Here is a 22624-nt window from a genome sequence, read left to right as displayed (position 1 = left end):
TCTGCTGGGAGAGAGATCTGAAATGCTGCAGTCAGCACTACCAGGAAGTCAAAATATATTTCCCCAGCTCTAATTTGAAAAACTTCACCAGCAAAGTTTGCCCTGAGGAGAAATTCTGCTAACCACAGATGTATTTATTTTCTGCCGATGAACACAGCCGTGTGAACAATTGACAGAGACGTCTTTTTTCTGCAGGAGGATGCCAGAGCTGCAGAGTTAAAAGCTTAAGTTTCAAAATTCAGAGTGACCCTATTTATCAACACAAGAATGGGCTTGTTGTGGCTCACGCGGCTTTTCAGGATTGCCCTGAGCTATGTGTAAGTGTTCTACTGTCTTGTTTAAGGTGACTGGCAATGCACAGCATGCGGCTGAAAATACCTCACGTGGTATTTCCGGAAAGATGATTCCATTAGTGGCGATCCTCGCTTCCACGGCACAATGAAAAAAAATTCCCTTAAGAAACTATTTATCCATAAGAACAGCTGACTTTATTCTTTGGAAATCTGTGATGTTTCTCACGCAAGACTTGAGGAGAGGAGCATCAGTCTCTTTGGGAGTGCAGGCAGCAGGTCAGCTTTTCCCTTTGGGCACTGCAGCTGGTCACTGCCACCCTTTCTGCCCTGGCAGCAGCCTTTTATGGGAAATGTCAGACCTGTTCCTACACCCAGCTCCTGCCTGGCTGGGGGGCAGCACCTGGAGCCTGCCCTGCCAACCTCGCTCACATCCCTTCAATCCTCAGGTCCCTTCTCAAGGGAGTTTCCTACTCTTCAACAATTTCTTATTATACAGTAATCCTTTCATACCAAATTGTATTTGGTATGAAATAGATAATTATAGGATAGCCAGCAAATGCAAAACCAGCTGTAGGTAAGAACATGAACTGCTGAAATTAAAATTATATGATTTTTTTTTTATGTCAGTACAAGTTTTCCTGATTATCTTTTTGATTTCTGAGGAGGAGTTCACCTGTTTTCAAAGCACATTATCTTTAGGGTTTTTTGTTTGTTTAGGTGGGTTTATTTTTTTGTTTACTTTTAGTTTTGGGGGGGAGGGGTGATATTTTTGTTTCTTTGAAAGTGACACCTTTTTCATATACTGCCTGGAGAAAATGAAAAGGTTTACTTTTTTCCAGACATCTCTTGTTGGTGCATATCAATCCTGAAAAAACAAAAGTGGTTCCTTCAGGAATCGTTGTGTTGACATTACATAGAATAGCTGAGATTGGCAGAGACCTCTGGCGATTCTTTAAGGCAAAACCCCAGCACAACAGGGTCACCTACAGAGGGTTGCTCAGCACCGTGTCCAGTCATGTTTTGAAAATCTCCACAGACAGAGACTACAAAATGCTCTGAGCAACCTATTCCACTGCAACTACCACTATACATGTATATATATATATAACACTTCAGTGAAATGTCTCGTATTTTGGGTTGTGCCCATCCTGTCGCTAGGTAACAGCCAGACTCAGTGGCTTTACTCTCTCAAGTCCATCAGGTAAGGTCCCTCTGAATGGCAGCACAGCCAGTGGTTTTGTATCATCTGCAAACCTTCTGGGAATGTACTCTGTCCTACCATCCAGGCTATTAGTACAGCTGCTAAACAGCACTGGACCCAACTCCAGGTGCTGGGGACACATCACATTTGAACACAATGCCATGAAGGAAAAGTGCATCAGAGTTTAAAAGCAAATTTTTCTGTGTGCATTTGGCTGCCATCTCACCAATAAGACTCGCTGTCATGCTGTTATCCATGCTTTTATCAGCGTGAGCTTGAACTACTGCAAAAGCTCAGCCAGCTGCTTTGAAGCTCTGCAGTAATATGATGCTGCACAGCGATTGAAGTTATTGCCTTCCTGTCTGAGAGAAACAAGTCATGTTACAGCAGTGCCAACAGAGAGGATGCAACCTGCTGGTTTAGACTCACAACCTCCTAGATGGTTTGGGACTTGCTTGCATAAGAGGCCGCTATTTTCTCACTCGTGCACAATCAATGATTTCGTTAGTTAGAGCACTTAAATCCATTGACCACCTCATAGAAAAGGATTATCTGCTAGCGGTCAGTTTCTGTGAAAAAGCATCAACAGGTGAATTGCTGCCATGTGGGTCCTTTGTGGGTTTGGGTTGCTTCTGGCAAAACCATCTATTAAAGAAACAATTTGGGACAGAGCTGGATTGAGGATCTTATTTGAAAGTCCTAGGAGACTTTTCTACATGATTACATGCTGTAGCGAGAGATAAGTTTGATTCTTTGCATAAATTATTACTATTAATAACTGAATTACAAATTTAAATATTAATTATTATAATGAATCCTTTAGTACCTAACAATTATTGAGTGTTACAAACTCTGAAATAAACACTAGAAGTTGCTAAATAAACAACATTATTTGTAGTCTGAAACTGGCTTTTTTTATTCCATTGTAGGAGACCTTGGGGCTACAGACTTCAAAGCTCTGGATTTTGATTTACTCCAAAGGAAAGTAAACAAGCTTCAGAGTAAGTAAGAATCAGACTTTGAATCCCACAAGGTTTGGCCCTCTCACAAGGAATTTCCACGCTTACGTAGCATGTTCTTCTGCCTCGTTCTTCTCACTTAAATTCTATTTCACAATCCTATGTGCCAGCGCATTTTAGACCTCTCGCACATCTGATCTCTTTTATCTTACTTTCATTTTGCAAAGTAGTAGTTCACTATGTTCACTTTCTAACCGTTTAAACAAGGAAACTCTAAGGTGTAGAAAGGCTAAGATCACAATCCTCAAAAGTTTATTTGTAACTCTCATCCTATTTTTCTACCTCATTCTGTATTCAACACCTTTTCTTTCTTGTTACATTTGTCTTTGATCCTGGCTCAAGTCTCTCACAGTCTGTTTTACTTGGCTGTGAAGAACCATGCCCATATGTAGCGTTGAGGCTGAAAGAAACTACAGAGCTGTAGCTGGAGTGGGGCTGGAGAGGGGCTGCCAAAGCAAACTTAGGGCTGCCAAAAGAATTCTCTTCTGAAGAATATCGTGTTTCTCGATAGTGTCTAGTTTATAGCTCAAACTAGGGTTAGGAATAGCATTGAAAGTCTGAAATGCAGACGGGATGGGGCTAAAGAAGGTTTGGCAAAGGCAAAATAAGTCTGACAAGATAGTTTTTCTCCTAGTAAAATATTACTAGGGTCTGGACTGAACAGCACCACTGACCTTTAGCTCAGCCTAGGGTTTAGGGTCAGGGCTGGTGAAAAGACCAGAGCTCCAGCTGGAGCAGAGCTGCCAAAGAAAAACAATGGCTGCAAAGAGATTATCCCCCAGGACTCTTGCCAGAGTCCAGGCAAGTGGTGCAGTGGCTTTTTAGGGCTCAATTTAGGTTTAGGGTTAAGCTTGGAAAAAAAAAGCTCAAGGCTCCAGCTGGGCTGAGGCTGGAAAGAAGCTGCCAATGGAGAATTAGTTCACCCAAAAGTTCTTCCACAGGGAATGTGTAATCTCTAGATGGGCTGGAGTGCCCTTGCAAGGCCCTGCATTGAGCAGAACTAGGATTAGGGCTGGAAACATGCATTCCTCGAGGCCCTGGAGCGTGTCCAGAGCAGGGCTCTGAAGCTGCTGAAGGGCCTGGAGCACAAGGCCTGCGAGGAGCGGCTGAGGGAGCTGGGGGTGTTCGGTCTGGAGGAGGCCCAGGGGAGACCTCATTGCTCTCTGCAGCTGCCTGAAAGGAGGTGTGGGGAGCTGGGGTCGGCCTCCTCTCACAGGTAACTAGTGATAGGACCAGAGGGAATGGCCTCAAGTTGTGCCAGGGGAGGCTCAGGTTGGCAATGAGGAGACATTTCTCCTCAGAAAGAGCAGCCAGGCACTGGGACGGGTTGCCCAGGGAGGTGGTGGAGTCACCGTCCCTGGGGGTGTTCGAGGAGAGGCTGGATGTGGTGCTTGGGGACATGGCTCCGTGGTGACACTGGTGGTACAGTGCTGGTTGGACCAGGTGGTCTTGGAGGGCTTCCCCAACCTTTACAATTCTGTGATTTCTCTAATATAATTTCTCAAATTTCTCGCCCGTTTATTTTCACAGAGCCGACGCCCTCTGCCGGCACACGGCGGCACCTGCGGGGGCCAGCGGCGCCGGGAGCGCTGCCCGCGGGGAGCGCCCGGGTGGAGGCGGCTCCCGGACCCCCGGGCTCCGTGAGGCGCTGCGGGGCGGGGCCCGCCCTCAAAATGGCGCCGCCCTCAAAATGGCGCCGCCCTCAAAATGGCGCCGCCCTCAAAATGGCGCCGCCCTCAAAATGGCGCCGCCCTCAAAATGGCGCCGCCCTCAAAATGGCGCCGCCCTCAAAATGGCGCCGCCCTCAACAGGGTCTCCACCGGAGGCAGCTTCCAGAAGTTTCTCTGCCCTCGTTAAAGATGGCTTCCCGGCGTCCTGTGGACTGCGTGACGTCACACCTCCCCCGCCTCCCGGAGCCAATGGTGCGTGCGTGCTCTGGAGTCACGTGGGCTGAGCCAGCCAGTCGGCGTCTGCGCGCGGCGCGGCGTTGCGTCATTGTGCTGGCGGAGCGGCGCGGAGCGGGGCGGTTACGCAGGTGCGGGACGGGGGCGGGCGGCCTCGGGGGCACCGCGGCGGGACCGGCACCGGCACCGCTGACTCCCGGAGCCCGCCTCGGGCCGGCTGCCCCGAGGGGAGAGGGCCTGGAGGTCTGGGGGCCGTGCCGGCCGCACGGGGGGGCTGCCCCGGCCGGCAGCGGGGCCGGTTTCCGCCTTCGCTTTTCCGTTCTTAGCGTTACGTTTCCAGCAGCGCGGGCGCTCGTTTCGGGTGCGTGGTTGATATTTGTTACTTAGAGCACGCAGGTTGCGCTGGGCAGTGTTCGCCTGCGTCAGGAAGGGCTCCGCGAGAAAAGCGCTGGGAGTCGGCGCGGCTGCTTACATCAGAGCTGCGTCAGGTCACGGAGCTGGGCCGGGACGGGCTCCAGCGCCTCGCGTGTGGCACGCGGTGCTCGGGGAAATAGGGTAAAGGGGCCTGGGGAGCCTGCAGGCTGCCGTGCCCGCTCGCTGCTGGTAGCTGCGAGTTACGTCAGGGCCTGCTGCTCAGAGCTGCTACGGAGTAACCGGAGCTCCTGCGCTGGGCGTGACCTTGACTGGAATCTGACTCTATAAAGATATTTAATTCATCAAAAGAGCAACTTAAAAGGGAACGACCTTTCCTAAAGGGTTCTCCATCACGTGCATTACACTGTTTAGTCATTTGGTGTTGTTATACCTGACTGACGTTTATATAGAGTTTGGAAGATCTTACACTCTTGAAGGAAGAATATTCATGCAATGTTTTTCAAAATAAAAATTAGTTGACAAGATAATTCAAACAGAAATACATAAAGGCTCTTGGTGATAACTTCTGTGTAAAAAATTTAATGTGTTTTTCTGTTTTTTGGTAAGCACCTTGTTGCAGAAGATAACCAACAGAAACGGAAAACAAATACAGATGGAATAGCAGCTAAATTCTGGTTAAGAACGTTCTAGTTCTAATTACAATACTCAAGAATCAGGATCCCTATGTATTGCTATTATATGGCATGGAGTAGTTGAGAATAAGCAGTAAATATATGTTTTTTGTGTGAAAACCTTGTAACAAAACTAAAACACATTTTCTTGTGCACTTGTAGGACAACTGTTAAACTAACTAAGCAACCATGTTGGCTGCAAGGCTGGTGTGCCTGAGGACGTTACCATGCCAGGCGTTGCGCCCCACCATTACTCAGGCTTCCCCAGCATTGAGGAATTCCGGTATAAAAGCGTACCAGCTGTGGCAGCCTAACCAGGTAAGGTAGATGTCAAGGGGCTGAGTGTTTTGCCAAGAGAATTGCTTGGCATGGAGTACCTGTTTCCAACGCTCCTAAACCTTTGGCTTGTTTGAGAAAGCTACTGTTACTTAGTGAAGGAATAACAATAATCATAAACAGAATGCCTAAAAGTAATTGAAGTAATATTTTTCCATTTAAATTATTAGAAAAAGAACCTGAAGCAGGTAATTAGCATTGGGCAAGCCTTATTATGCAGGGTAGGGAGAGCAAAAGTTCTACCTCTTCCAAGGTCCTTGTTTCCTAGTATTTTTCCATCTTAAATGTTAAGTTAAATGAAAAATTTATTTTCAAAAGCAGTAGTCCTGGTATGTCTTTAGAGCCGTTGCCCAGGCCAGAGTAATTCTTGAAATCTAGCAGGACTATCCGGAGTCTTACTGGCAGTTTCAAAACTGAACTGTCATTATCTAAAGACTTCATGGAGAGAAGGTAGTTGCTTCTCCTTTCTGTTTTCATCTTATGCATAGAAAACTCTTTTAAGCACCCTAAATTGCAGGCTGTGATTTTTTTGCTTGTTTGTTTTGGTGGGGTTCTGATTTTTAGGTGGTTTTGTTTGTGTTTTGTTTGCGTTGTGAGGAATGCTACATAATTATAATGGTGGAGTTAGATGTTGTTAGGTGGGGAAAAAAAAGTGCCTGAAATGCTTTAGTAAACTTCCTGGATTTTATTGCTCGATCAGCTGATGCTTGTAGTAATGCTTGTAGATCTCAATTTTTAGTATTAAAACAAACTTGCTACTTTGAGCAATCCCTTGGTCAAGTGCCCATATAATAATTCAGAAATTTCTGAGCAAATGGTTGACTTCAAAAGCAGTTTCTGAACTTAAAATAAGAGTTCTTACACCTCTTGCAGATTGTGAAGGGTTCAGTAGAAAAGCGTGCCTTATTTGCTTGGAGCTTGTTAGCCATAGATCTTTAGTTTATCGGCCTTCATTCAACGTTTGTTCTTGAAATAAAGGTTAGATACAAAAGTGAATTCACACTGCTCTCCCAAATTCAGTAGGCAGGAATGTTGTGTTATTTTTTTTTTAACATAAAGTTAAGTAAATAAAGAGTATGTTTTTACATGAAAAGTAAAATAAAGGCTTATGGCCTTGCTTAATACAGTGGGAGTAGAATAGAAATGCAAACATTAAACTTTTTATTTTTTTAGCAGAACTGTTAACTTCAACTTCTGCATTGGTTCTATACTGCTGTCTGTAAATGTCTCTTACAGTTTCCTGAACTTTAATATTCAGTTGTTTTCTCTGAATGTTGTTGCTTCATGTACTTCGGAGGGAAGCACAAATTAACTAGCAATAGTAGGTGTAGCAAGTAAATGGCAGTGCTTTGGTGTGTTAAAAGCAAATTGCTTTCTCTCAAAATTGGATTGTTATTAATTTGTCAATACAGTTCATCATAAAGAATGTCTCCTGTTTTATTTCATTGAATCTGTCTTATTTTACCTTTGAATCTAACAGTGTTATGCCACTAGAGTAAGAACCGGTGTAAGGCGTGGGAAGATTGGCCAGGAAATTAAAGAAGCAGCGTTTGAGCCATCTGCAGAAACTGCACTTAAAGGTAGGGTAGCTCTGCTTTATATACTCCCAGTGTTTTAAAGCTTATCTTAAAACTTCCTTGAAGAAAATGGTTTCCTTCAAACCACTAAGGAGACTGAAAACATTGCTTAGTATTTTAAATTTACCAGCAATTTGGAGATAGTTTCTCTGCTTGTCTTTCTCTGTAATGTTCAAAGCTGGAAATACCTCACAGTTTCTCACAAGACATTTGTTGTTATCTCTGCTTTGAAGTGCTGGCAGGTACTATAAAATCAAACTTGTCTGCTACTTAATGGAGACTAGTACTTCCTTGGTTACAGATGTCTTTAAAATAATGCTAACACTTTGCTCCAACTACTTCTTATGCTGTTTCAAGGAAGTATTCTGCTCTGTGTGGAGTTTGCATATAAGGTGGAAAAAAAAAGAAAGAAAAAGGCCTAGGGCGCTGTAGGCATGTAAGATATTGGTGTTCTATGCTTGCTGGTACATTTAGTGTGAATCAGAGCTTTTTCTCAGCAGGTCACAAAGTGATTGGTATTAGTAGTTCAGCAAGACTTGTAAATGGATGTTAGCAGGACTGAATTGGTAAGTAGAATATACATAGATTGAGAAAAGAATACCATGGCTATAGCACACTGAGGAAGAATGTACACAAAGAAGTGCACAAGTGACAGCATTTGGTCTCAGCTGATAAATACTTTTCTGTGTATTGTGACACAGAAGTAGTATGTCTAAAAATCAGACAGTAGAAACTGATGGTAAATCATGCCTTGTTGCCTGTGAGCTTTGTAAGTTGCATCTGAAACTGACGTGGTCTAATCTAATACCAAAGACTTGACTGAGCAAATGTTAAAGGTAGATGAATGACAGGAAAGGAAACAATATCTTATGTTGGAGGACTTGTTAACTGGCCTTTGTGTTAGAATTCCCAGCTCTTAGTGTAATAAAGGCCAATAAACTTGCCATGATACTAGCTGATCTCAATTCCTACTCTGTTTTATGAAACTGTATGGTGTTGGTAGGCTTAATCTGGAGCGTTCCGTGCGTAGCTATCTCAGAAATGGTTACACATTGACTTTCAAAGTTAAGTGGAGCTTTAATAAGCCTAACATGGATCAGGTATTACAGATAAAAACAAAGCCATGTGAGAATGCTTTTAACAGTCCAAGAAAAGCATTCATGAGAGCATGATTCTTCTTCATACAGTTGATCGTCTGGGAAAATTCGTTGTTGCTGGAGGGGCTGCTGTTGGCCTGGGGGCCCTCTGTTACTATGGAATGGGCATGTCCAGTGAGATTGGAGCTATTGAAAAAGCCGTGTAAGTAAGAGAGCTTATTTAAGTAAAGAGCACTTGGAAGTGGATCTCCCTCCTCTTTTTTTCTGCCCCTTCTTTAGCTAGTATCTCCTAATATGCATGTAGCTTACCTTTCGTAATCTCTGGACAGAAAGCTTTTGCTTCTGGCTGTGCAGGATTTTAAAGTATATAACTGAAAGGAAAATTTAAATAACTCAGATTTAAATAGATACTGATTTATGTGAATTCCTTTGTTTTGCTAAATTTGAAACTGGAGGTGTGCCACATGCAAATAATTCATAAATTATGAAGAGTAAAACAATTGTTAAGACCACTTTGCCTTGTGTTCCTCTGAGATTATTCATTAAACTTTTACACATTTCCTTACAGAACACTGTATTAAGGAGTTTCCTTTGAATACTCATGTTGGCTTAAACTCTTAAACTTAGATGTATTGCACAACAAAGCCTCGCTGATGACAGCATCTAGTTACTTAGACTTAAGTCAGTTACTGGTAAGCATAGGTGTGGGAGAAAGTGATGCTGGCGATGTCTTGATTTGCTTACTCTACTATTAGTCACTTCCAAATACAAATGTGTTCATTGTACTGAGGAGCTCTCATTCGTGTCCAGTTCTGCTGCTATTGTTAGAGCTCTCCAAATGACATGCCTGGCTTGTGATACCAGATAAATGTGCACACAGTGACTCAGCATTCTGTGAGCTGCTCTGCAGGCTGCTTACTGCCCAGTACATAATCTATAGACAATTTTCTTTACACTCATTTGTTGTGTGCATACACCACTCTCTACTTCTCCATATTTAGAAAAAAAAATATATTCTTTTGCATGTAAGCTTCCTGCTGTGTATACTTTCTCCTCAGAATTGAACTATCATTAGCATTCTTTGTAAATCACAGTGTTGCTAGAATTGTTATATAATATCTGCATGTAATGGGGAAGATCTAAAAGTTCAGACTCCTGTTGTGATCTGAACTCATGATACAAGTTGCTAAACCACACAATTTTATGATATTTCACTTTTATCCGTAACTATGAATATATTTAACAGCTTGGATGTGCTTTTTTTTTTTTAATTGGTTTTCATTCTGGTGTTGATAACTGCATAAATCTGTACAACTACTTTTTTTTTTTTTCAGTATTTGGCCACAGTATGTGAAAGACAGAATTCACTCTACTTACATGTACTTTGCGGGAAGCATTGGCTTGACAGCAATGTCAGCTGTTGCAGTAAGCAGATCTCCGGCACTCATGAGCCTTATGACAAAAGGCTCCTGGCTGGTAAGCTCATGTTATATAAAAAAAAAAAAATCACTGAGAAATGACCCTAAATGTTGTGGTTGATAACAAAAATGCTAAATGGTAAACTGTTTTGTGAAAAGGAAGGTGGAACTTTTATTATGCTCTTGTCCTTATCTTTAAAGATCACAGACGTTCCCTAATGATGTTTTGTGTTTTATAATTCGATGCATCTAATTGCATGCTGTTGTGCACCTTCTGTACCTCATCAGTAGTGTGTTTTTGACAAACTGCGTACATAACATAAAATGCTGTGCTGTGCTGACCAGCTACATGTAAATATGAACCTGTTGCAAGTGGCCATTTGAGCTTAGCAATACTATTTCTGTAGCTTTCTAAAAATGGGATTAGAGATCCTTATATATTTGTACTCCTCCCTGTGCTGTTTTGTGTAACTCTTCCAAAGCTCTTGTTTGCCAAGGCCAAAGTGATACTGGTAGGCAAATCATCCAGGCAAACTGCTAACAGAATCTCTGCTTCCTACATATTTGGTGTGCTAAGTGTAGCAGAATAGTAATAGTTAAATGCTAGCGTCTGCACAGCTCTACAGAGATCAAATTAATAATGCTTCCTTGGTAGTAAACCGAAGTTGTGTGTTTCTCTGATCAGTTGGCTAGCTGCTGTGTGTTTTTTTCAGAATAAAAAGTAAGAGGAGGCAATGAGGTTTTAAAAGGTGATAGTAAAAGCATGTGAACTGAATACTGGCTTTGGGTGGAGAAATGTACAAGGAAAAAAAATAAAGCTAGTCTTGCAGGTACTCTAATGAAAATGGGATTAAGTGGAGGAACTGTATGTTTTCCTTACACGAGTAAGAGATTCTTGCCATTTCTCACTAAACTTGGATTTCTAGAAGACTTGGTATAAGTGAAATGGGAATTACTGCAAGTTAGAATCTGCAAAGATTTTAATATCTTTTACTAGAATAGTAAAGAAATTGACAAATGTTCAAATTATGATTTAGCATAATTCCAGAAAGAGCAGTTTATTGACTTTGAGACTAGGAGGTTCAACAAATCATATGGTAGAATGGCGATCATACATTCTTATACCAACTTGAGCTCTCTACTGCTGTTCTTACAGGCAATAGGTGCAACTTTCGCTGCTATGATTGGTGCTGGAATGTTGGTCAGGTCCATATCCTATGAAAATAGTCCAGCAGCTAAACATCTTGCTTGGATGATGCATTCAGGTATGTGGCTATAGTCTTCATTATAAAATAGTATGTTCCTGTGTGACTGCATTCTTACTTGAAGAAAACTGTTGATACTATAATAAATTACTGTGTTCTGCTGCTGGAGACTTGAGATTTTTCAGAGACCACTGGGATTTCTTAAGTGTCCTTAATGTACCTCTAATTTCTCATACTCTTGTAAAAGTCATGCTCAAGTTGAACTTGAGGTACGTGTTGGATAGAACTGATTTATTAATACCTGCGTCGTTTTTGTGACTGCTTTCTGGCACTATAGCTTGTGTAAGCACTGTTACCTACACTTACTGAAATTCATCTGTACAGGATACGAAGATATTTGGAAACTGATCAGAAAAATACAGTTTTAGTATTAAATAACAGCTTCTTAGATACACATTCCCATCAGGTTTGTAAACCAAAGATGGGTTTGCAAGAAACAGATCGGTGTCTTACTGATGTTGCATACTTCAAATAATAATTAGACAGACATGTTAGGCACGGAAACTGTACTAGATCTCTAGTAGAATTATACTCTAGAGCTAAAGTAAATTAGTTCTAGAGTAAATTACTTTAATTGTACTCTGTAAATTCATTATAAAGTTTCTGTTAAGAAGTTGAATTTATTTCAGTGATGTGTTATTGATCTAGTATGACATTAACAGAACAGGTATAGTTTTCATGCAAGACTAGCAAAAAGTCTGACTTAATTGCTGGACTAATTCTTACTGCAAAAATCTGTCCTGACCTTCAGTTTTCAGCATTCCTATGGCTATTTTGTAGTTGATTAGTCCATTCAAAGTGTCTCTTAACAGCTGTTTTTGAAGAGATCAGTACGTTGTCTGCTGTTAAGCTTTCTTCTAAAGACAAGCTCGCTAAAGTACTCTCCAAAACTAGAGGAAAGTAGGTCACTGAATTTAAGATTGTGCACCTATCTAGAAGGTAGTGTGATAAATTGGCAAGTGCGCTGGTGTCCTGTCATGTTAAATGGATTAGTTTGAGTCATGACTTGAAACATTGTTTTGGCAGGTGGTGTCTTTACCAGAGCTGTTCCAAACCTTACTGGTTTTGTGTTCCTTTGGCTAGGTGTCATGGGTGCGGTGGTGGCGCCACTAGCCTTCTTGGGTGGTCCTCTGCTGATCAGAGCTGCCTGGTACACAGCTGGAATTGTCGGAGGGCTCTCAACTGTGGCCATGTGTGCTCCAAGTGAAAAATTTTTGAACATGGGAGGACCCCTTGGAATAGGCTTAGGCTTTGTTCTGGCCTCTTCAATTGGTAAAGTATTATTTTAACTGTCAAATAGAGTAGCTTATAAACTTAGACTGCTAGAATGGGAAGCTCACTTCTAGTTACAGGCTAGCCCGTCAGTTCATAGGAGGAGATAACTCCATTACGCGTCTTGAAGACAGAAAATGAATTTATGATTCTGGCAAGTGTTAATTTGATGAATGGCTGACAGTAATGGTTTGTATTGATTAACTACTGGCAGTGAATCAGGAGAACAGTAAATGTTACCTTAGCTTCTGATTCACTTGTTTTTTTTTCCCTTTTATGTTTCTGGGCATTCTTGTATGAAAGTCCTAGGAACACGAGTACTTTCATGTGAAGAAAAGTATGCACGATTCCTTAGGGTGTTCAAAATTACTGCGTTGGCTTGTATGAGACATCTTCTGTTGGTGTATTAAAGTTCCTTGAATCAAAAATGCACTGCAAATTGAGAATTGAGTAGTCACTGAAAAACATGTGCTAAAGGAGTTGAAGTTTAACATTACTCAGAGTAGCAAATACAATAGCTTTCATCAAGGCTCTTTTATGTTCTTCTCCAGGGTCCATGTTCTTGCCTCCTACTTCTGCTTTTGGGGCTGGCTTGTATTCAGTAGCTGTGTATGGTGGATTGGTACTCTTTGGCATGTTTCTGCTGTATGATACACAGCATGTCATCAAGCGTGCAGAGACTCTTCCCTATTACGGAGTGACAAAGTATGACCCAATCAATGCGTAAGTATTCCGATCTCACTGTATGTGAAAGAATCAGCTTTGAGCTATATGGCAATATGTCTTACCGTAAAGAGCCAGACCTTTGTTTACTCTTCAAAAGTGTGTCGCTATCAAATGGAAGAAATCATAGGGTTTAGGAACATAATGGGGGAAAAAAACTAGTGGAGTTAAAACTGAAAGCGTCTGCCTGAAATGAGAGAGACAGGATTGAAAATGTGGTGTCATGTCCAGTAATACTGGCTTCCTAAAAAGCACTTGTTTTCTGCAGCATTGTTGAGAGGATTTATAGTTGTTCTCTGAAAATACCTCTCAGTATCAGCTGAGATGAAGTATGTTAACTCTTCTGAAGTTGCTTAATATTTACTGGTCTTTATCACTCTAAATAAAAAAACAAATGTGATAGGGAAAGAAGGATTAATTGACCCTCACTAAAGAGCAAGTCTGATGAACAAGTAACTGCCTTACTGTACCTGTTGTCTATTTGATCTTAGGTGAATTGTTTATCTCCTTGCATCCGGCCTTCTGTCAGTAAAATAGAACACTAGTTGTCTTCTAAATTCATGGAGACAACTAGTTGATAAAGCATAGAAATAGAGGTCTCCTGTAAGAAAAGCATAGTCTCCGTTAAGATTTTTTGCAAATAGGTGCTGCTGGCAGAGAGAGTACAAAAAAAAAAATAAAGGGGTGTTTCTACTTAACTAGGGTAGAGGACATGGTAGAGTTGAGTTTTGTTGGAGACCCTTGATGGATGCTTTTTTAGAAGAAAATGGTATGAAGTGCAAAATAATACTGTTTATGTTCAACAAGATTAACTTTCATTTCTTCTTTCCTAGGTGCATGGGTATCTACACAGATACACTGAACATCTTCATTCGGGTGGCTACCATGCTTGCTGGTGGTGGAGGTGGCCGTAGGAAGTAAAGCAAGACTCTTCGCAGCTGACAGCCAGGAGTTCTAGGTTGTCTGCCTAGTGCATATACTAAATAAAAACTTATGATTACAAGCACTTTTGCTGCAGGTCAGAAGTTTAAAGCATTTCAGCATATTGTTTAAGTGCAATGTGATTCAAACTTAATAGTGTTTCATCAAACACCTTCCAACAATGTGGACTGCTTGAAATTGTACATTATTTGGGGAGAGTAAATTATTTTAAATATATATGAGTAAAATAGTCGATATTCTTCTTAATGGGTTTGACAGCAGTTCAACTTTTGCTTTCTTTTTCTACTGTAAGTGCATAGTAAAGTAAGTCATTTCTGTAAACGGGTATCCTATGTGCAGATAAGGACGCAAGCTACTTCAGGAAATGCCGTTCATATGCAACAGTTTTCAGTTAAGTTGTAGACGCCATATTTTATTTGCATATTAAGAAGAACTGAATAAGTTGGATGTGGTATTGAATGTGACAATGTATTTTGCTGCTTAGGCAGAAATTTCAGAAAGGTTTGAGCAATTTTCAGAAAGACATTGGTCACCTCACCTACCTAGTCCAACAACATACAAAAGGCAATATGAGGAACCTGTGGCGCCTGTCCCATGTAAAAACTGCAGTCTCCTTCTGGAGCACATGAAAACTCCATGTCTGCTTTCCAGTGTTTTAATGTTAAGTGGATATAACAACAGCTGGGCTCTTTTGATACTAGATTCATCAAATTGTTGAATAATGATAGAGGTGTGTCTTTCTTCCAGTGACTAAATTTCAGTATGCAGATGAAGCACCATTCTTCAGAACAATTTCCACTGTTCATCTCCTCTCAGAAGCTTGTACAGTTGACACTAAAAGAAAAGGAATTGAGGACTGCTTGCTGTAAAGCCAAGTATCAATAATTTACCATTTTGATATATGCTGTAGTCTGCCTCTAACTTTTCCAAATTGATGTGTTTAGTACAATTGAAAATAAATGTTCCAATAGGTGGAATTGATTTAACATTAAGACATGTATGCTTGCTGAAGTACATCATCTTATGTTGGAAGACGGGGCAAGTTCTTGGGCACAAAAAAAGTTTGAGCTAATACCAACAACTCGGACTTCCATTTTTCCGGTGAATATGCTATGTTGATGTATTCTGGGAAAAATAAAATTCTAGCCTCACAAGTTGATTGCTCTTACTTTTCATGTGTTAATATAATTTAACTAACTTCACAGTAACTCAGTTAAGAGTACTGTATTTTTTTTGGCTACAAATTCCTTTGTAAAAGAATGCATACTCCTCTGTTTTACAAAATAAAAATTTAAAAAAATCCCCAAAGATGTTTTCCAGTTTCACTCGTTGCCATCTTTTGGGGGATGTTTCCCCAATGGAAGATGCTGATCTACACTTGCTTCAAGTGATCCTTCTGGTGTGTCTTGTTGGCTATGGAATACAGCCAGTACTGCTTTTTTATGTTTACTGCAGTATTTCTAGTTTCTTCAGTCACAGGGAAAAACAGTGGACTGTGAAGAGCCTTGTTGCACAAAATCCTTTGCGACAAAAGGTCATACAGCACAAACTAGCTCATGGCACTATTTTAAATGAAGGAAAGCTCTTAGTACTTCGAGAAGGTAGAAATCTCAGGATCACGTCACATTGTAGGTAAGTTTATAGGATCTTGGTCTTTTCAAGTAATTTCATACACAGTGGTATGTGTAAACTGATTTAGAGTAACTGTACATACTATATATACATATAGCGGTATAGTTGTCATCGAATTCTGTAATCTACACAAAGAGATTCTAGGGAATCTGCCTTATAACAAAACTAAAAAAGAAATATTTGTGCCTGTAACTAAAGAACACTCAAGCCAAGCTGCTTTGGGTTTTGGGGTTTGTTTGTTTTTTTTTAGATTCAGGGGACAAAGCTTTAGAGGTTGATTATGAACCACAAGGGGGATCCTGGATGGTTTGAAACAGTAAGGTGTAGAACACAACACTACAACAGGAAAGTCTAAAAACTTAACAAAAAAGAAAGTGTCTGCTGAACCATGAATGCTCTCGTTTGCATTGAGTCTTGTGAGAAGATGCAATTTGACGTTGGACTCCAGCAGGAAAATACTCTGGTGCTATCTAGTGTGGGTCTCCAAAAAAAACGGGAAAATAGGTTCTCTTATATGTGAAGTCCTAAGGAAAGAATCAAGGTTTACCTTATTTAAGATAGCCCAGATTGGGGGAAAAATAAAAATCTTGGTTGTGGTTTGATAGGCACAAGAACCTGGTGCTCATTTTGCAGTGACAGCATCTGTTAGGTTCTTATGCTGGTTTACTGTCATGCTATTGTTAAAATGGTAACTGAAAACTTGAAAACTTCCTAGAACTAAAAATAATAGGTTAGTTTTACAAATAAAACTTATTAGGATGCTGTTGTAAGTAGTTTGGTTTGTTTCCTTAAATTGAGAAGTACAGTTTTAAATCAGGAGTTTCTCATGAGTGAGTATTAAGATCCGTTAAGTATATCTTACTCCACAGCTTTGAGAACAAATACCACTGAGGAAGGGCTAAATACTTTTTTTTTTTTGAGGTCTACTCCTAAACACTGAGTATTTTCAAATGAAAATTAGATGTTTTACAGCCTGAAATTCATACATGTAAAAGCTGATCAGTACCTGGATAGACTAATTTTTAATGTCTAGTTTCATTCTATTCCCAGGAAAATGGGAAGCAAAAATGATTATTAACAGTAGGCTGTAAACTCATAGAAATAAAAAAAAATCTAGCAGTCTTAGCAGTAAAGCTGTTTTTGTTGTTGATTAAGGAATGTTATTTAATGTTCTACTGACTATTTTGCCTTCCCCTTTGGGTGCTTTTGTTTACCATGGTTTTGATAGTTACAAAGTCATAAGTTTTCATCTTTTGATGCGTTTTGTTGTGTCAGATTGAAGATGGTGATATGTAATTATATTTTCTTATGACTTTTAATTAAAACTCAAAAGCAACAACAACAAAATATTAAAACATAGAGTATTTTTAAATAATTAGTTTTAAGTTTATGGGGCATGAAATAAATCAGAAAAGCAAGTGTTACAGAATCATAGAATGGGCTGGGTTGAAAAAGACTAAGGTCATCTATTTTCAAGCCCCCTGCTCTGGGCAGGGTTGCTAACTACTAGAGCAGGCTGCCCAGAGCCACATCCAGCCAGGCCTTGAATGCCTCCAGGGATGGGGCATCCACAACCCCTCTGGGCAACCTGTTCCAGTGCCTCACCACTCTCTGAGTAAAAAACTTTCTCCTAATTTTCAGCCTAAATCTCCTGTCTTAGTTTAAAACCATTCCCCCTTGTCCTATCACTTCCAACACATGTAAACAGGCGTTCCCCTGTTTATTATCAGAAGCTTTCATAGTTCCCTCTGTTGTGAGTAAATAAACTTGTATTTAAGGAAAGCGCAATTCTCATGCCTTTGAGATTTAAGAAGATTCATGTTTAGTGAGAAGTTTAATCAGCAGCTTGACTGCCAATAAATATGGGAGGAATAGGTGTTTGTGAGCATAGCAGAAAGGAATTTTAAGTTTTATTAGCCAGAAATAGGGTCTTATTAAAATCATGATTAAAAATAGCATAGAACCAAAAAACATCTCAAGGGGAGAGATTTCAAAACTCACTTCTCAGGTTAATGGGGATTGCAGTTGGTTCTTTTTCTTGAAATCTTTAGTATAAGTTCCAAAACTGTGTTAAGTGCAGTAAGTACTGGAAACAATTGGATTGCTTCAGGATGATTCAATGGAGGTTGGGCTAGATGGTCAAGTTACAGCCTTTCTCAGGCTTGAAATGTAAAAGTCTGTTTAGTCTTTGCACAGTAGAGACCAGTCTGCTGAAAACGTTTTATTCTTTTGGACTGAAGTTGTCCATTAATTACAAAAGGGGAAATGGGATGGGGCAAGGAGAAGGAGACTTGTTTTTTTTGTTTGTTTATTTTACAGGCAGTAAAATTGAATCCACTGCAGCCACCAAATCCTAGATTCTCAGTCACGTTAGTAACTCCAGCTGGCAGAGGTGGATAGAGGTGCATGCCATGTTTCCCAACTGGTTGGTCAGGTAGTCCAGGGCTGTAAGAATTCCTTCAAGAGCATCATGGTTTGTCTTTTTGCATGTTATCTTACTCTTAGCGTACTCTGATGTGGGGTTCATGGCTAGATTGGCTGTAGTTTCTCATCCTTAGTTCCACTGTTGATGATGGCACCTGAGCAGTCCATTGCTACAGTGAAATGAGGATGACAACCTGCCCTTCATTTGGAGACATTGGTTGAAAAAGATGTCTGGACAATCCATCTTCACGTTTCAAAGGCAGGTGGACGCTTGTGGGCAGACTGCTTTCAGGACATCGGTTTGAGTGAATTCTGTCTGCGAGGTATTTAAGTGTTACATTCCAATCCTGCAAAAAAATTGTCAATAGCTACCTGCTGTCATGCTGTGCACTTAGCGGAGGACTCGTCGATATGCATGGCATGTGTCTGCCTTTTGGCTTTGGAGTGTGCTTCTTTGCGATGCTTATCTGGGGCAGTGGAACAGAGGTGGGTGTTGGAGGGCTGAAGTTCATTGTAAATGACACCTAAGAGTGGGAAGGCAAGGATCTTCTTAAGGAAACTGGAAATGGAAGATTAGAAGCTAGTGTCATCTCCAGATTTGCCCAGAAGAAAGGTCTCTAACAGATAAGATCTAAGAACATAATCTGTAAGACAAAAAAGGTCAGGGAAGCAGTTGGAAAATGGAGGTAGAGAGAATATACAAATTACTGTACAGCTTGCAGACCTGTGACTGTAGAGTTTGTCAGCTAGATGTTTGAGGCATTTATTAAAAAAAAAAAAAAGTCATCTTTAAAGCATTAACTTTACAAAAGAATCAGAAAATGTATTAAGTCTCTGCAATGGGAAAGAGATCGTTGCTTTTTGCCAAGGTGGGTTGGACTGGGAAAGAACCTGAGTGCAGAGGTAACTGTTTCTGAATCATCCAGGGAAATAAGTGATGCTTCCTCAAATTCACATTACTAATACCTCATGTTCAATAGTCATAAAAGATGTCGCTCAAAATGGTGAAAAAACAGTGTAACTCCTTATGGTTAAATTAAGGCACCCTCCAGAGTGTTTTTGATGCTTTTCGAGAAGAAAACTGGGTAAACTCTTGAAATTGCAGCCTTCATGTAGTCAGTATTCTGGAGGTGGTACGCTAAAATACTGTAAGGTTTATGAATGTTTTACTAAACGCTGCTGACATTCTAAGAATCTGCATTTTGTATGCAAGATTTCTTCTATCCAGGTTGAAACAGCTGCTGGTGGCATAAGGAGAATAAAACAGTTGGAGTAAATAGCCTTGTTTAAATTTTAACATAAGTTAAACTAACTTTTGGGCTGGAAGAAACAGAGAGAATTAAGAACTTTCAGGGAGCAAAGTTAATTTAATTCAACCTGACCAGTTATTGTGAGGCAGTGTAGTTCTCAGGGAACATATGCTGACCTCCATTTCCCAGGGAGAAGGTATGCATTGTAGAAACCATAGCCTGTAGTTGTATTCATTGTATTAAAAAGAGCAATGATGGTGTCTGGGATACAGAAGCTAGCTAGGACTAGAATAAAGAGCAAGACAACAGTTATTTCTCCCAGCAGTTTATGGTAAGTTGAGAATCGCTTGGGAGATTGTCCTGGAGCAGGGTTTAAAACATCTTTGTCTCATTCACAGAGCCTTTTCAGCAAGTCTCCTGTGACTCCTCAGTTTGTATCCTGCATCTAATGCCTCTGCAGTGCTAGCAGCTGCCTGTGAGTCCCGTGTGTGTCATTCGTGGTCTATAAGCTCTGTGCTTTCACTTTTCTGTCTCTTCACGCGTCACTCTTTTGGATAGCTTTGTTCTGTTAGTTGAGGCTTATACCTCTATTTATTTCACTTGTTTTTTTTAACTTCACTCCTGCAGGCAACGTAAGGAAGATGAAATAACAGATGTCCACTTTCCCTCTGATTTCTGACGTGATTTCAGCTCTTTTTGTAGTCTTTTGAGGTCTCAGGCATGATGAGGCCCAGCTTACTATGGTAGCTGTAGGCTTCTAAACAAAGTGCATAGCACAATGAAGCAAGGCTTTGGTCCTAAAAGGCTTATACTGGATGCTGTGTTAACTGTTCTGCACACAAGAAAAATGTTTTCCTGTGGTGCTCTGGTTTAAGCAAGATGTAATTTAGGAAGCTGAGTTTTGATAGCTAACCTGCCAGAGCTTGCACCTCTGTTAGAGGGTGGTAAGAGGAGCTGTGTAACCTGGTTACCGTACTGAAGCAGCTCAGTTCCCACAGTGCCTCCCTCCTTTCCCCCAGAGTGAGGAAAAACATGAGTGCCTATATGGAATGGGGGGCGGAAGGGGATTATCCATCTTTCCAGTTACTTCATCTGTAAGAAATTCCACCTTGTTTCACTTACAGGTGCTGTTGCAGTGAGAAAAAAAAGATGCCTCTTTCTTCTTTCAGAAAGATGGTAGAAGAATGCAGGACACTTCACTGGGTCTTTGTGTGTGAAGTACCTAATCTGGTTGCCCAATGCTTAGTTCCAGAGGACTTACTATGAGGAAATGAAGTGGTACAATGACAAATGTCTGGGTAGTCATCTTGTTCTTTTTCCTGAATAGATAAGGCATTTAATTAGCTGGCAAGCCTCAAAAGCAAAAAACACTGTGCAGCTGTTAGCCTCTAGGGCTTCCAGAAAGATTTTGTGATTAATCTGCATATTGATCTCTTTTCTTAAAGCACAGATAAACCTTGTCTTACTGATCTGACAGAAGCTGGTTGTAGGGCTGGCAGACGGAGTTTCCCCTTCGGAATGGGTATAAATGATGTTACTCAACCGCTGTGGCATCTTCCTGGTGGTTCTGCACATTGTAGGTATGGTGATCTTTAAACACAACCAAAACAAGTAAACACTTTCTCTTTTCTTGTTTTGATGATTTGAAATCCAGAATTTGAAAGAAGGCACTCAGAGCCACAGGCTAAGACTGTCTATATTTCTGTAACAATGAGAATTTCAACTTGTTCCTGCCAGCTCCTACACAGACAGTTGTCTGAGAATAACGTTCCATCATCTGATTTAGTTTCGATTACTTGTGTCAGCTTGCACAAACTAAAACCCCATGATCCTGTTCACCGGGCATCATTTCAATGTAGTGAGCACAATCTGTTCCTCAAAGCATTTATGGTCACTTCAGTTGTATTTATGTGACTGGGAAGGAAGAAAAAACATGCTTCATGAACAATGGTTTTACTTTTAGCCAGAAGTTTGGAATAGGAGAACTCTGCTGAAACTTCTACTGTGAGCCAGAGTTTTGTCTGAATCCATCTATGTAAGCAACATCAATGGTTAGAAAGTGAACTTCCTGTATTTCAGTTGAGCTTGTATTTCTCTCATTCTCTTGGGGCTCAAATAAATAATTTGCAAATGTCTCTTGAATTTTGTTTTCTTAAATTATATTGGAAGAAGAAAAATCTGCTAAATTACTTGCTCTTGTAAATTGTTCAAAAATCCTGAATGAAAATACTGCTTAAAGAAATGCAGTAGTTGTTGCTTGGCTTTGCAGTTGTGTTGGGTGGTGGGGTTTTGCTGTGTGTGTTTTGTGTTGTTTTTTTTTTTTTTAACGTTTTGTGATGTGTTTTTTCTTTCTTAGATTGTGATGGATGAGGATGTGTTGTACCTTTTAGGAGGAAAAAGTGAACGTCATCTCTGGACTGACCATCACTGCAAAAAGGAACAAGGTGAGTTTGTAGCAACGGTAGGTTTATGCTCTCCTGTGTTTGCTCTAGCTGAGGTATGGAGACGTTAGGCTTGTATTCAATAAATTAGGACCCACAACTTGAAAGCAGTTACCTTGATACAAATAAATTATCATGCTTCTGCTACCCCACCAGTGTACAGTTTGTGAGTTTAGTGCAGAGGAAGAAACATGGTGCTTCTGTAGATACCTAGATCACCATACAACTTGTAAATGTAATTTCCATGAAACGTACTAGGTACATGTTTTAGTCTTTAAGGTTCTTCCAGATAAATATTTAATGCATTTCTTTTTCTGATAATGCTTTTTTTCTGGTAGTGTTTATTTCTGATAGTGTTCAAAAGCTCTATTTTTCTTCTGTGCTTTGCAAATTCCTTGTTGGCCAACTCCAGGAAGACCATGTTGTCATGCTATTTCTCTCAATGACAGTGCAGTAATTAAAAACGATTTGCAGTAATTCTTTTTGGTGTTAAAGCTACTAGCAAGAAGTGGAAACACAACATATTACAAGATAGCTCATTCATTTAAAAAAAAAAAAACAACACACATACTATCTTTCAGTTAAAGCTTAGCCTCCTGAGTGCAAGTTACTGAAAATAAATGCATTACAGTAGGGGTAAATAATTGTTCAGAAGCTTAATGCAGATGTCAGCAACAGCAAAGGAAACGGTATCAGAATTGAGGAATGAAGAAATTAAAAATAGCATGTCTTTCTGCAACTCTTCCCATTTGTCTTAGGCTATGAAAGTAGTGTTGCAAAGGAG

General features: G+C 40.4%; 2 protein-coding genes across 5 annotated transcripts in view; both read left to right on the top strand.

Moving 5' to 3' along the window:
- The window catches only part of LOC106019181 (uncharacterized), a 330836-nt gene extending 325354 nt beyond the window's left edge, over positions 1-5482 (top strand). Inside the window, exons 6-8 of the mRNA XM_072040223.1 lie at positions 2424-2495; positions 4044-4435; positions 5399-5482. Of these exons, the coding sequence (XP_071896324.1) occupies positions 2424-2495; positions 4044-4435; positions 5399-5482 (548 nt within the window). The remainder of the gene's footprint in view (positions 1-2423; positions 2496-4043; positions 4436-5398) is intronic.
- GHITM (growth hormone inducible transmembrane protein) lies at positions 4403-15401 on the top strand. 4 transcript variants are annotated; one of them, XM_038181194.2, is made up of 10 exons: positions 4403-4548; positions 5626-5781; positions 7280-7379; positions 8564-8675; positions 9808-9949; positions 11048-11156; positions 12240-12428; positions 12980-13151; positions 13985-14109; positions 14841-15401. In XM_038181194.2, exons 2-9 carry the CDS (start codon positions 5653-5655, stop codon positions 14070-14072), a joined length of 1041 nt encoding a protein of 346 aa, XP_038037122.1. In that variant the 5' UTR covers positions 4403-4548; positions 5626-5652; the 3' UTR covers positions 14073-14109; positions 14841-15401. The 4 variants fall into 4 exon arrangements, with proteins under 4 accessions (XP_038037122.1, XP_038037121.1, XP_038037123.1 ...); XM_038181193.2 differs by having other exon boundaries at positions 13985-15401; XM_038181195.2 differs by lacking the exon at positions 4403-4548 and adding an exon at positions 4628-4778 and having other exon boundaries at positions 13985-15401.
- Positions 15402-22624: the final 7223 nt, after the last annotated feature.

The sequence above is a fragment of the Anas platyrhynchos genome, chromosome 6 (assembly GCF_047663525.1).
Source record: "Anas platyrhynchos isolate ZD024472 breed Pekin duck chromosome 6, IASCAAS_PekinDuck_T2T, whole genome shotgun sequence".
NCBI classification, from domain to species: domain Eukaryota; kingdom Metazoa; phylum Chordata; class Aves; order Anseriformes; family Anatidae; genus Anas; species Anas platyrhynchos.
The sequence above is the reverse complement of the archived record's forward strand: the minus strand, read 5'-3'. Positions and strand labels throughout refer to the sequence as shown.